The sequence below is a fragment of the Mercenaria mercenaria genome, chromosome 3, assembly GCF_021730395.1.
Source record: "Mercenaria mercenaria strain notata chromosome 3, MADL_Memer_1, whole genome shotgun sequence".
Lineage (NCBI taxonomy): Eukaryota > Metazoa > Mollusca > Bivalvia > Venerida > Veneridae > Mercenaria > Mercenaria mercenaria.
The window spans coordinates 16,230,712-16,246,415 of NC_069363.1; the positions used below are offsets into that span (position 1 = coordinate 16,230,712).

The 15,704-nt window shown below is 35.0% G+C and overlaps 1 protein-coding gene across 1 annotated transcript in view; it reads left to right on the forward strand.

The window, feature by feature from the left end:
- The window catches only part of LOC123525374 (valine--tRNA ligase-like), a 43,427-nt gene extending 39,636 nt beyond the window's left edge, over positions 1-3,791 (forward strand). Inside the window, exon 22 of the mRNA XM_053539610.1 lies at positions 1,736-3,791. Within this exon, the coding sequence (XP_053395585.1) occupies positions 1,736-1,804 (69 nt within the window). The 3' untranslated portion in view covers positions 1,805-3,791. The remainder of the gene's footprint in view (positions 1-1,735) is intronic.
- The last annotated feature ends 11,913 nt before the right edge of the window (positions 3,792-15,704 follow it).

A 15,704-nucleotide genomic window follows, 5' to 3' on the forward strand; every position in this document is an offset into this window, starting at 1 on the left:
ATATCTAGATAAAATTCAAAACAGGGTCACGTACCTTCGAAAACTAGGTCAATAGGTCAAATAGTAGAAAAAGCTTGTGACCTCTCTAGAGACCATAGTTTTCAATGGATCTTCTTGAAAATTGGTCAGAATTTTTATCTTGATAATATCTAGGTCAAGTACAAAACTGGGTCACATGAGATCAAAAACTAGGTCACTCTGTCAAATAATAGAAAAAACGACTTCATACTCAAAACTGGGTCATGTGGGAAGAGGTGAGCGATTCAGGACCATCATGGTCCTCTTGTCTGAAAAAGTCTTCTTGAAAACCATTGGGCAGAATTACACCAAACTTCACAGGAATGATCCTTGGGTGGTCCCCTTCCAAAGTTGTTCAAAGAATTTAATTCCATGCAGAACTCTGGTTGCCATGGGATGAGAAGAGGCCCCGCCCCGGGGGTCCCAAGTTTTACATAGACTTATGTAGGAAAAAACTTCTTGTCTAAAACCACAAGACCTAGGCCTTTGATATTTGGTATGTATCATTGCCTTGTGGTCCTCTACCAAAATTGTTCAAATTATTACCCTGGGGTGAAAAGAGGCCCTGCCCGGGTGGGGGGGGGGGGGGGGGTCTCAAGTTTTACATAAACTTATATAGGAAAAAACTTTTAAAATCTTCTTGTCTGAAACTGCAATACCTAGGCCTTTGATATTTTGTATGTAGCATTGCCTTGTGGTCCTCTATGAAGATTGTTCAAATTGTGCCCCTGGGATGAAAAGAGGCCCCACCCCAGGGTCCCAAGTTTTACATAGACTTATATATGAGAAAACTTTAAAAAAAAATCTTGTCTGAAACTGCAAGGCCTAGGATTTTGATATTTGGTATATTGCTTTGACTTGTGGTCCTCTACCAAAATTGTCCAAATTATTACCCTGGGGTGAAAAGAGGGCCTGCCCTGGGGGTCCCAAGTTTAACATGGACTTGTATAGGGAAAAAAAATAAAAATCCTCTTGTCTGAAAGTTCAAGGCCTAGGCCTTTGATATTTGGTATGTAGCATTGCCTAGTGGACCTCTAACAGGATTGTTCAAATTATGCCCCTGGGGTGAAAAGAGGCCCCGCCCTGGGGTCACTTGTTATACAAGTTATATAGAAAAAAAAACTTCAAAAATTATCAGATCATATTTCCTAGACTGTTTAATTATATTTACCTGATGTACCTAAGTGATTACAGGTCACCTTACTGTGACCTTGACCTACTTCCTTGTTTATCAAGATACAGTCTTGAAATTTAGATGGCATGTCAATTTTTGCATATCGATCTTAAAACTGACTTCAGTGACCATGAATGTGACCTACTGACCTACTTTCTTAATATTTTAGCATCAGTTTGCCAAATGAAACATGTGGCTCGTATTACTCAGGTGAGCGATTCAGTCATCATGACCCTTTTGTTGAGAGTATTCTACTTATTTTATTCATTAGAGTGTTATTGTAGATAAAATGTTCCTAAAATGCATGGAATCATTTTATTGCAATTACTTAAGCTAAAGAAACCTTTTTAAATGTTTTTAAAAAATTGACATAATTCTGGAGGCATGCAGCTTTAATTTCCAGTGTAATTATGCAATTTAAAAAAAAGTCTGGTATAAAAGATGCATTAGGTTACTAAACTTACCAATTTTGTATGCTTTTAACTGGTATTTTCTAAGTATTTGAATAGTCTTTTGAATTTTTCTTCTCTTTTTTTTTTTCAGAAGTCGGAATTGACAATGGAAATTGAAAAACTTGCCCATGCAATGGAAATGCTAAGTACTATGCAATGATCTTGTCAAAACTTAGGAAAATAAACACAGTTTTTATCAACTATTCATATGATGAAGCAAACTGAAATAGTGTGATATTGTGATGGTTTATTAGGTAACAGCGACCAAACAGAGTGGGATGAAAGTCCGTGAAATAGACATTATTTGAAATTTAGGTGATTTTTATTTTGTGAAATGTTAGTGCAAGAGTATATAAATTGATTAGAAGTGTCTCTAATAAATACAGGTGGATGGTGTAAATTGATATATAATGTGTGTTTAATTTATTTTCCGTTAGAGCTGTATGTGTTCATGATCTTTGCTCCTAAAATAATGTTGAGTCCATAAATTAATTGCTTCATTTTCATCCCTGATTTTTCATACATCCCTGACCCATTTTATTTTTTTGAAAACTTTTTTTTAGATTTGTTTAAGAATGTATTTGTATGTCAGTAGTTATTTTGTTGTTTGATTGTCAGTTTATTTAATCAACATAAACTGGACAATATACTTTGTTTTTTTTTTTTTTAATTTTAGCTTGTCATTTTTTGTGTTTTCATGCAGGATACTATAAATTATCCAAATTAAAAAAAAAAAAAAAGAACTCCCTATCCTCAGCCTCTCCAATTTGAATGATAATCTAGCAATTAATTTATAATGACCTTATGTAAATTGTGTTGTTGATATGGGGCACAGATAGTAAGTTATTTAATGTGCTTTTACTTTCTTACGCTCAAAGTTCTATGAGTTGTATATGATTGTGCTACGAATGAAAAAAGAAGTAAGAATGTGTTTAAGCCATGGATAAAATGCTCACTTATATTCAGACAACAAAATGAAATGTTTGCCTCAAGCAGTAAAAATTACCATAAACATACTTGATAAAGGATGCTTGTGTTTACTGTCTGTTGACCTAAAAGAAAAACATGGAAAGATGTAGAAAATGATGTTTTTCCATTTTGTGTAGAAGTTTAAATGTTGGTCATCTAAATGTTTTAATTCTAAAAGTCATGCTTGTATAATCTTTGCTGCATTTAAATTTTATGTGTTACCAGTAATAAATAACAATGAATTTGTATAGTTTTTCTCGTAGGTTTAATGCAAATAAATTTTCTACATTTAGAAGTGTATTATGGTGAGTACTTGTTGAAAAAGTTTTTATCCCATTCTTCTGTTTAGTTTCATGCATATCCATTGTTACTGCATGCATAATCTGTTAAGATTTTATACATGCTTATACTAATATTGTTGGATAACTTTGAAAATAACAGGTTAATAGACTGAAATATATCTGACTAGTCTTTGGAAATAGTTTATTTTACATGTCTGATATGTTACATAACTATCACATTTTTTCTTCCAGAATTTTCTTCAGTACTCAATATTTTACCAACTTTCTGGCAGCAAAAATGGCTTGGACTTTTTCACATTGGGGGAGGGGGGAGGGGCTGGTAATAAATGCCTTACAAACTATGTTTTTAATTTAATATTTGTTACAGCTGTTTATTCTAATGCTTAACTTGGACAGTAATGTCAGCCTTAAAATGTGACTATGGCTTACTGAATGTGAAAAGAGCTTTTTATAAAAATCAATGAAGTAGAGTTTGAAATTTTGAAATAAGTTTTGGAAAAAAAGATGAAACTAAAAATATTATTTTCTTAAGAAATAAGTTCCTGTAAATTGCAATGGTCCCTTTGATTATGTGTATGTTTAGTGTAAAATTTTATCAAATGAGTCCAGTCACATCAACTTCATAGAAAGAATCTCAGATTTTGTTTGTCTTTTCAGATGAAAAACATCGTTTTATCGTTTCACCTAAACACAATTATAGAAGTCATGGTTATTGTTTGCAAATGAAGTCTGTATCACTGCCCAATCTTAATTCTTATATAAACAGGCACTGTTTTCAAGATCTATCTATTTCTGTTTGCAATAGTTATAATTCTGTCTATAGATATGTAATTGGTGCATGCAAAATATGATGAAAATAAAATTACATAAAACATGTTTTATGTTGTTGGTGTTTTAAGAAGGTTTTAGAAGGCTTCAACAAATTGCAGCATCTTTGACTTGCTTCCTGGAAAACTGTTTGAGTACATTAAATGGAAAGGGTAATTGTGGTGGAGTGTTAAAGTTGCTTACTTTAAATCACTACACTTAAGCATGGCTAAGGGTGTAGCATTCTTTCCTGTGAAGAAGCCATCCAACTGGCTTACTTACAGAAGGGTCAGTGGTTCTACCCATGTGTCTGTCCATTCCTGAAACAAGGGGTACAACTAACTAAATTGTGTTGGTTTACCATTATACCAAACAAAAACATAACAGACATCAAAGTGGAGAAAATTGATTAATTGGGTCCTCCAAACTTTAATTAATTAAAATGGTTTTGATCAATTGTTTTTGAATAATTCATATGTAAGTTTCTGTTTGCAATGTCCTATATCAACTTATAGTTACTTAGCAAAGGAAGTCTAAGAATGTCATTATACATGTTTATAACTTTAATTTTATTTCCAAACTTATAACCCATTGTAAATTTTCTGACTGGTTATGATTTTCAAAGTTTATTTAAGGTATAGATCCATGTTTCGGAGAAAAAAGTTCAAACGCCATCAAATCATAGAAAGAAAGCATTGTTTTACATGAAAATTTAACAGCACATAAAACATTTATATCATTTTACAAAACCATTGTCAATTTATTATATATATATTGAATTTTGAAAAGGGACTGCATGAAGGGGCCACACTTCTAGACAGTCAAGCGCCTACAAAAACTCACCATTTTTAAAAAGCAGTTACCTGTCTTAGTTTTGATGCATTTGCAACATCGTGCGAGTGTTTAAACTTTACATAACTAGGTAAAACATTGTTTTTGACAGTTGTTTACATTTATTTCTTTACAAATGGTATTCTTAATTAAAGGGGGACAACTCATTTAGAATATTTTAAGTATCCAACACTGTGGGACAGATCAGTTAAACATGTATCGGACAGATAAGTTGTGTGTCAAGATGTGTTCATTCACTAAAAAAGCTGTTGTTTTGTGATTTACTGCTAAACCTTAATTTCTGTAGAACAATTAACTAGTCCTAAAATACTTCATTTTGCTAAATCAGTTTTTATAGGTACTTTGATTTAATGTTTCAGGCTGACAGAAAAAACTTGTCCATATTTCAAAATAGGGCTTATTATAGGTTTACTTTTTACACTGAAGTGTTTGGTAAAAGTATTAACTGTAAGTTATTACCATTTTATATTTCCCTTTGGTAATTAAAGATTTTATATTTCCCTTGGTACTTTTGATCGGAATTGAGTTATTTTTTGTAGTATTTCTTTATTAATTTTGCAGACTTAAGACATTTCCTATTTTTGCTGTGTAATAGCTGGGAAGCACTAGTTTGTTGAGGAAAAAATATCTTATTATTAAAGTTCTGTGCCAAGCATTGGCATTTCTTGCATGACCAAGGTTAAATTAAGTTCTGATTATGTGGGGTTAATGTAGTCTTGCTCTTGTCCATCCATTGGAACTTTCAAAGGCCTTGATGACCCTCTTGGGAACCCCTCATTCATTGTTATGCAGATCTCATGAAAGAATAAGAGATGATCACCCAAGATATAGATATACTAATAGGATAGTCTCCTTTGAGGAATGACTATTTATTTTAGAGGACACTGGTCTTTAGTGGTCTCATTTTTAGCTCACCAGAGCCAAAGGCTCAGGGTGATCACTCACTGTCCGGCATCCATCCGTAAACTTTTACTTTAAACGACATCTCCTCATAAACCACTTGGCCAATTTCATCCAAACTTCACAGGAATGTTCTTGGGTGAAGCTCTACAAAAATTGTTCAAAGAATTGAATTCCATGCAGAACTCTGGTTGCCATGGCAACCGAAAGGAAAAACTTTAAAAATCTTCTTCTCGAAAACCAGAAGTCCTAGAGCTTAGATATTTGGTATGAAGCATTGCCGGATGGACCTCTACCAAATTTGTTCAAATCATGACCCCCAGGGCCCCAGGGGTCATTTGATTTTACATAGGAAAATCTTAAAGAATCTTCTTCAAATTCTTCAAATATCTTAAGATATTTGACATGTAGCATTGCCTAGTAGACTTCCACAAACTTTGTTCAATTCATGACCCCCGAGGTAAAATTGGCCCCGCTCCAGGGGTTACTTGATTGTACATCGGAAAATCTTACAAAAAATTTCTAAAAATCATCAGTTAGACATTTGAAACATGTAGCTCATATTACTCAGGTGAGCGATCCAGGGTCATCATGACCCTCTTGTTTAGGGTTATTCCTGTCTGAAGAGAGACACACAGAGAGATGGAGAGAGACAGAGAGAGAGAGAGAGAGATAGAGAGAGAGAGAGAGAGAGAGAGAGAGAGAGAGAGAGAGCTGTCTTCCATGAAGTATTTTGAAAAATCATCCAGTCCAGATCCTATATTTAACCACCAGGTATTTATTGTACCCCCCGACAACAAAGTTGTAAGGGGGGGTATACTGGTTTCAGGTTGTCTGTCTGTCTGTCTGTCCGTCCGTCTGTCTGTCTGTCCGTCTGTCCGTAGACGCAATCTTGTGCGCACCATCTCTCCTTATCCCCTTGACAGAATTTAATGAAACTTCACACAAGTGATCAGTACCAACAGTAGATGTGCATGGGGCATGTTAGGTTCTTTTAGAAAAAAAACTTGCAGAGTTATGGAACTTTGTTTTTTTGTTACTATACTATATACATAGACACAGTCTTGTGCGCACCATCTCTCCTCATCCCCTTGACACAATTTAATGAAACTTCACACAAGTGATCAGTACCAACAGTAGTTGTGCATGGGGCATGTTAGGTTCTTTTAGAAAAAAAAATTTGCAGAGTTATGGGACTTTGTTTTTTTGTTACTATACTATATACATAGACACAATCTTGTGCGCACCATCTCTCCTCATCCCCTTGACAAAATTTAATGAAACTTCACACAAGTGATCAGTAACAACAGTAGTTGTGCATGGGGCATGTTAAGTTCTTTCAGAAAAAAAATTTGCAGAGTTATGGGACTTTGTTTTTTTTGTTACTATACTATATACATAGACACAATCTTGTGCGCACCATCTCTCCTCATCCCCTTGACACAATTTAATGAAACTTCACACAAGTGATCAGTAACAACAGTAGTTATGCATGGGGCATGTTAGGTTCTTTCAGCGACAAAAATTGCAGAGTTATGGGACTTTGTTTCTTGTTAACATACTATGTACATACAGTCTGCATATGCAATCTTGTGCGTGCCTAATCTACCAAACCCTTGCACACAATTTAATGAAACTTCACACAAGTGATCAGTACCAACCCTAGTTGTGCACGGTGCATGTTACATTCTTTTAGATAAATATTCTGCATAGTTATGGGACTTTGTTTTTTGTTACTATACTGTATACATACAGTCTATATACATACAGTCCACATAATTATGCAATCTTGTGTGCGTCAAATTGCAATGTACTGTGTCAGTGCATGCGGGGGGTACATTCATCACTTTTAGTGATAGCTCTAGTTAAGACAGTCCTTATTTCTTTTGACTGTAGTTACCTGTTATGCCTTATCTATCTGATTTAGGTGGAGAAAAAAAATGATAGAAACTTATTCTGTAGTACAAAATGTACTGATATTTGGTGTGGCCAGTTAGATTGTTTATAGATTGGTTGTAATCTGCAATCAAAAACGTAAAATTTCAAATGTTGTTCATCTTAAAACCTCATATCTCAGATTTTGGCATGAAAACATTTATTTGTGCATTTAGTGGTGGTAGTATTTTGTTCCCTCATCTGTGAAAATACTATAGTCTATATTATATTTTATATCTTCAAAAGCTCTGTAGAATTAATTTTTGAAAAATGATTTATTGAAGAGGGATGCTGTGCAATTTCAAAATTTCATTTAGATGTAGAAGTCCCCATCAATAATTTCTTCTAGAAGTATGTTGTTTAAATCTGGTTATAATGACAGCTGGATGTGTCAAGCCCATTTGACTTGAGTGTATTGTATCTTTGAAATATTTGAAAGAACATCAAAGTTGAATGTTTTGCATTGACAAATCTGCTATGCATTGTAAGATACTGAAAATGAATAATGGTATTTTAAGCATTGCCAATCCCTGCATTTATATGTCTTAAAACACAGTTGAATGGGGATAAAATCCATTAGAATATAATAAAACCTAATTGTTTGGTAAATTTGATTTTTGCTGTGTGCACAAATGCATGAAATTGATTCCACAAGACAGAAGTAAAAACAACACTTTTAAGGCCCACAATGCCTGTGTTGAAAATATGCTGCACATCTGAAATGTCACCTCAAATCTTTGACTGTTCTCTTTGATGTTAGGAATATATCCATCAGATCAAGTTAAGTAAAACAGTTTATATAAAAGCTCCCATTCACATATTAGCTTTTAGCTCACCTAAGCCAAAGGCTCATGGTGAGCTATTGTGACTGCTCAATGTCCGTCGTGCGGCGTGTGTCCGTCAACATTTTTAAAAAAAATCTTCTTGAAAACCACTGGGCAGAATTACACCAGACTTCACAGGAATGATCCTTGGGTGGCCCCCTTTCAAAATTGTTCAAAGAATTGAATTCCATGCAGAACTCTGGTTGCCATGGCAACCGAAAGGAAAAACTTTAAAAATCTTCTTGTCCTAAACCACAGGGCCTAGGGCTTTGATATCTGGTGTGTAGCATCATCTAGTGGTCCTCTACCAAAGTTGTTCAAATTATCCCCCTAGGGTCAAATATGGCCCCGCCCCGGGGGTCACATGGTTTATAAAGACTTATATAGGGAAAACTTTGAAAATCTTCTTGTACACAGGCTTTCAAGTAGTCCTACTTTTTCCTACTTTTTCCTACTTTTCCTACTATTTAGATCCCTTCCTACATTTTTCCTACTTTTTCTCAGAAAACTCCTACTTCTCCTACTTTTTTGATATTTTCAAAATAAAAAAAAATTAAAACATGTTCAATGAAATTTTAAATTAAGTAGTTAACATGATTATGCTTTAGTCTATTTGTAGAATGAATTGTGTTATATGATTTATGGTGTGATAGCTACTCATCAGGCTCTGATTGGACTACTGGACATGCTGCCATTGACCTCTTAGGGAATCTTCAGTGCCGGATCCAGCAAATATTGTCTTCTAAAGGTAAAGAGATACACATTTGAACACAAGTAGGCTAACAGATATGATTGCTGTGCACTGTAACTCTTTCCCAATGATGTGCAAACTGAGGGAATTGGGTGAACAGAAATGATACACTGTACTTTGACTTAGACCCAATTTTCTAAAGACATCTTTTTAAAACATAAAATATTGTGATCTGAATTTCACTATTTCAAAGTGCATTATAATGTTTCTGTTCACTCTAAGCATAGGTTAAGGTAGAACATAACTGTAGTGACCAACTATAATTCTATCTGGCTAAGCCGGATAAGAATTTGTTGTAGCAGTGCTGGGATGCCTTAACCTGATCAGTTTGCTACTGGTACTTCTCTCAAATGTAATTTATATTTTGATGTATAATTACATGAAAATATTTCTAAGCCACTGAAAATGTTTTAAGAAAACATTTGAGCTTTTGAAGTATCAGCTGCAAACATTAATGCTTGTAGTAGCTGAGCTAACTTGATATATTTTGCAGGTGTCAACTAACAGTCTAGATGTACCAAAGATAAACTAACATCCTTTAACATAGATACTAACTATGCCAGGTGGAAAGACTCATTTTAATGCTTCTTGGCTTAATAAGATTGATAAAAATGGACACAAACTTAATCAGTGGTGTAGAAAGGATTCGTCATCTAACTTGAATGGCTTCTGCTTTATTTGTGATAAATCAATTTCATGTTCCAATACTGGTGTTGGGCAACTTATGAACCATGCTGATGGACAAAAGCACAAAGATAATATGAAATTAAGAAATTCATGCTCCCAGAAGAAGTTCTTTGTTGAAAAACAGAGCAGTGTTGTTGCAAGTACTTCTCAAGGAGGAGGTGATACCGAGAAAAAATCTTCAATCATTCAGCTCCAGTCATTATCCCATAAGGAGCAAGTTTGTAAAGCAGAGACACTGTGGGCGTTTAAAGTAGCAGCTAGTGGTTACACATACAGTTCTTGTGATGGGACACCAGAGTTATTCCAAAGCATGTTCCCAGGTAGCTCTGTGGCAAAGGACTTTACAATGAGTAAATCAAAAGTATCATATATGATATCAGATGGGCTTGGTCCTTATTTTAGACAGACTATAGCAAATAAAATAGCAACTGATAAGATACCATATACAATTCAGTTTGATGAAACTGGTACAGTCCAAAATATGAAACAGTGTGATATATTAATCAGGTTTTGGAATGAAGAGAAAGGTGAAATAAGCACTATGTTTTTAAAGAGTGAACTGTTTGGTCATGCCAAAGGTGTTGATGTAGGACAGGCTTTAATTGATACTTTGAATGAAACACCTTATCAGATACCTTTAGATTTATTAGTATCACTTGGGAGTGATGGTCCCAATGTTAATAAGACTGTTTGGAACCATGTCAATACACATAAAGCTTCTCTCGGTCTACCTGAACTTACTGAATTTGTTCCATGTTCTATACATGCTGTTCACAATGGATTCAGAAAAGGTCTTAATGTCTATGGTGAGGATGCAGAGGAATTAGCCATCGACCTCTTTCAGTGGTTTAAATCACACACCTGTCAGAGAGAAGATTATGCTGCAGTGCTGGAAGACCTTAATCTTGATGAAAACATGTTGTAAGACACGTTCAGTGTAGGTGGCTGACATTGATACCCGCTCTTGGAAGACTACTCAAGCATTGGGAGGGTTCTAGTAGATATTTCTTGAAAGTGCTACCACAGATTAGTAAAGATCAAGGAACTGACAAGTATCTGAAGAAGAATTCTAGGTACCTCAGGATTTGTGAAAAGCTGAAGTCCAAAGAAATTCTAGCACAGATTCAGTTTCTTATTAGTGTGGGGCCAGTCTTTGAAAGATTTTTGATCATGTTCCAAAAGCAAGAGCCTCTAATTCACATGTTGTATTCAGAAGCCTGTGACCTTATTAGGACATTGATGCTTAGATTTGTCAAACATGACATTGTTGCAGATGCCATCGGGTCTAAACTGGTTAAATTAGATGTGAAAGATCTGAACAACTGTCTTGATTTGAAAGAGATGGAAGTTGGTAGTGACACTGAGAAGACGTTATCTAAGCTTGACTCAGGAAAGCAGAAAAGTCTGCAATATGACATGAGGAAATTTTATCAAGAAGTAACAAGTTACTTGGCTAAAAAGCTTCCGGTTGATGTTGCTTTGGTAAAAAATATTCAGTGTTTACATCCAGAAGTAAGAGAGCAGGAAAGTGCCTTTAAACACTTGAAAAGGCTATCAGAGACTCTGCAGGTATTTCAAAAGAAGAAGTTCCTTTAATCAGGGATGAATGGAAGTTGTATAGAGCAGATGATATTCCAGATAGCAAGATATATAATGACCAGGATGAGATTGATAGAATAGATCATTATTGGGGCTATGTCTTGAGCAGGAAAACACCATCAGGTCGTCTAAAGTATAAAAATCTGAGAAAGTTAGTGATAAGCTGTTTGTGCATAAGTCATGGGAATGCAGATGTCGAAAGAAGTCTGTCTATCAATAAGAAACTGTTAACTAATGAAAGAACACTATTGTCTGAAGAATCCCTGAATGGCCTCAGGTTGACTAGGGATGCTGTTGGTATGTACAAGGGTAAGGTCACAGACATTCCAATGACCAAAGATCTACAGTCTTCTGTTGCCAAGTCCTATCAGAAGTATAAGGATAGAATTGAGACAGAAAAAGCTGAATTTAGATTGACTGAAAGTAAAAAACAAGCATTGAAAGAACAAAGAGAAAAAGAACAGCAGTCACTGAAGCTGAATGAAGAAAGAAAACGAAAATTAGGGGAAAAAGAAAAAGAAGTAAAGAAGAGTGAACAGCAGTTAAAGGATGATCTGTCAAAAGCAAAGCATGTCTTTGCAGAAGCAAATAATAGACTTTCTGAAGCAATAAAGAAGAAAGACTTCCAGGAATTAGACATAGCACAAGGATTGTTACAGGTTGCCAAATCAAACCTTGATAAGGTTGGTGATGCTTTGGAATGTTGCAGAGAAAAAAGGCAAGACATTGATTGCAAGCGGCAAAAGATGCTTGACAATTTTATGTACAAACAGAAAACATCATTGGACTCAAGTAAATCAAACAAGAAAGGAATTGACTATACAGAGAGAGGATAAGCCACAAAAACCAGCTCTTGGTTATATAGCTTTAATATGGTGTGACACAATCATGTATAGGAATATTATATGTATTGCAAACTGATGTTAACAATATATTAATACAGTGCACAACATTCATATCTGCTAAGTCCATCATTTAGGGTTATTTTTAAAATGGGGCATGGCTTGCTAGATGTAGAAAATACATGTTTGGTTGTTTTAGTATTAGATTAGTACTTGTATGTCAATGTTTTCAGCTAACATTTTAAAATCTACTTGACCTTGCATTTTAGAAAATGTTATTGCTAATGCATGATACTTTACTTTGCTGTATCATTTAGATGCTTTGTGGCTTATAGTGCCTTTAATAATACCATTGCCTGTAATTATATAAAGAGCTACACATAATCACTTTGTACTGTCTAGATTAACTAGACTGTTCTAGGGAAGATGAGCAGAAAACACTTGGCTTATTTTTGGACAAAATCTATATGTTTCAAAGAACTTTTCAGGCATAGTATTAAGGCCCAGTTGTGAAACATAATGCTTAAAGTTTTCAATATATCTCCCTAGAACAGTAGCTTTTATATAACATTGTGATTTATGATATGTAAAAATGTTCAGTTTGAATAATAAAATGAAAAAAAAATTTTAGGTTGATGGCAGCACTTCCATTGACTTCAGAACCTGATGAGAATGAAAACAGCTTCATACACCAAAGAATGAGTTCATTTCAAGTGTTTACATGATGGCACATGTGAGTAATTAGAAGATCAAATGGTAAGTTGACCGTTACAAGATCCTACTTTTAATGATCTGATTCCTACTTTCCTCCTACTTTTCTCCTACTTTTTTATGTTAGAGGCTCCTACTTTTCTCCTATTTTTTCTTCAAAAGTCACTGGAAAGCCTGTGTACAAAACCACACGGCCTAGGGCTTTGATATTTGGTATGTAGCATCATCTAGTGGTCCTCTACCAAAATTGTTCAAATTATCCCCCTAGGGTCAAATATGGCCCCGCCCCGGGGGTCACATGGTTTATATAGACTTATATAGGGAAAACCTTGAAAATCTTCTTGTACAAAACCACACGGCCTAGGGCTTTGATATTTGGTATGTAGCATCATCTAGTGGTCCTCTGCTAAGATTGTTCAAATTATCCCTCTAGGGTCAAATGTGGCCCCGCCCCAGGGGTCCCAAGTTTTACATAGACTTGTATAGGAAAAAAAGTTTAAAAATCTTCTTGTCTGAAACCACAACACTTAGACCTTTGATATTTGGTTTGTAGCATTGTCTTATGGTCCTCAACCAAAGTTGTTCAAATTGTTCCCTTGGGGTGAAAAGAGGCCCTGCCCTGGGGGTCCAAAGTTTTATATAGACTTATATAAGAAAAAAAAAATTAATCTTCTTGTCTGAAACCATATGACCTATGCTTTTGATATTTGGTATGATGCATTGTCTAGTAGTCCTCTACCAAAATTGTTCAAATTATGCCCCTGGGGTTAAAAGAGGCCCCGCCCTGGGGTCACATAGTTACTATGTGAGTTATATAGGAAAAAATACTTATAAAATCATTTGATCCTATTTCCAAGACTGTTTAATAATGATTACCTGATGACCCCAAGTAATATGATGTCTTTTGACTGTGACCTTGACCTACTGACCTACTTTCTTGTTTTTTAAGATACAGCCTTGAAATTTTAATGACATACACAGTTTTGCACACCAATCGTAAAACCTAATATCATTGACCATGAATGTGACCTACTGACTTTCTTAATATTTTATCATAAGTTTGATCTTTGAAACATGTAGCTCATAATACTCAGGTGAGTGATCCAGGGTCATCATGACCCTCTTGTTAATCATTCTTAGTCATAAACAAGATCTGAAAAAGTAGAATAGCATTCAGATTTGACCTTGACTTTTATCTCTATTTTGTGACAAACTCAGTCTTATTAACAACAATTTTTGTATGTATTTAAAAAATTTAGTCTTTCAGAGGGCAATTACTCTCTATGTTACTACCCTATGATTCTTTTCCTTATATACCATATACGTTACGTCAAAAACAATTTTAGTGTACTATAAGATAGAGAATAAAAGGGTAGTTTTGATGAAACTCCTCACAAAAACTTGCAAGAGATCTTGCCCAGTGGTACATGAGTATGAAGTGAACTAATGCAAATCATTTCAGTAAAATTTTACATGCTCTTTGCCCAATATGGAGTTATGGCCCTTTTGAAATTTTAAGTTTACTAGCAAGCAGAGGGTTAATTTCTAGTTATTTTATAGATTCCCATTGGAACATTAAAAGCATTATGGGACTTGAAGAGGGTTGATGCAAAACAAGAAGAAGAAAAAAGAACAAAGAAAGACATACTATAGATCAGAAGGTTTCACATTTTATCACGTCTGTGATTACATAGATTTCATCTGCCTATGCAAGTTCACAGGGAAATGGTTTGCAAAGAAAGTGTAAATGTCAGTTTACATTTGTGCTTGTGTAAATCTTTTTCTTAGATTTATTGGATCTGTTACATGGAAGGCAAATTACAACAGTATAATTTCCATCGGTGATGCATGTTTGGTAAAGCCATATGACAGTTAAATCACTACCAATTAACCTAAAGGGGTTGATTAAGATGTTGATATGATTTAACAAGGCATATTTATGAGTAGCAACAGTATTTTGTCATGTAATGGAAGCCTAAAAGTCACATTTAAAAAAAAGTAACTGATTTATATTTTGCAGGCTTTATGTTGTTTGTTTATAATGCACCCCCTTCAAGGAATTTTTGCTAATGTCAGTAGTTGAAACTGTCCATCAGTAGACCTTTAGATTCTGGTAAATAACTAGAGAATACTTGGGTCTACAGAGAGCAAACTCAAAAGAACATTTTTTCTGTGATTTTTTAAACAGCTTTGAAGATTTTCATAAACCTAACATCAAATATATACTTCGTAAACACAACATGCAGAGTGTACAACTCCGGTCACAGTGTTAAAGGTCGACATACTAGGAGGTCAAAGATGAAATAGGTCAAGGTCACACTTAGGCAAAGGTCATGATCACAACATTTTACTTACCCTGTATCAAAGAGCCATAAATCACTTTTTATAGGGTTATAGGAATGGTCTCCGTCCTTCCGTCTGTCCGTAACACTTTCATGTCCGCTCCATATCTCCTAAACCCCTTCACCTCATCAAGACGATGTGCAGAACTCATGAGTCAGCCATGTCGGCTCAAGGTCAAAGTCACAACTCAAGGTCAAAGGTTTGAGCCTTCCATTTTGTGTCCGCTCTGTATCTCCTAAACCCCTTGAAGGATTTTCATGAAACTTGGGTCAAATGATCACCTCATCAAGACGATGTGCAAAACACGTGACTAAGCCATGTTGGCTCAAGGTCAAGTTCAAATGTTTGAGCCTTCCATTTCGTGTCCGCTCTATATCTCCTAAACCTCTTGAAGGAATTTTATAAAACTTGGGTCAAATGATCACCTCATCAAGACATTGTGCAGAACTCATGAGTCAGCCATGTTGGCCAGGTCAAGATCACAACTCAAAGTCCAAGGTTTGAGCCTTCCATTTTGTGTCCACTCTGTATCTCCGAA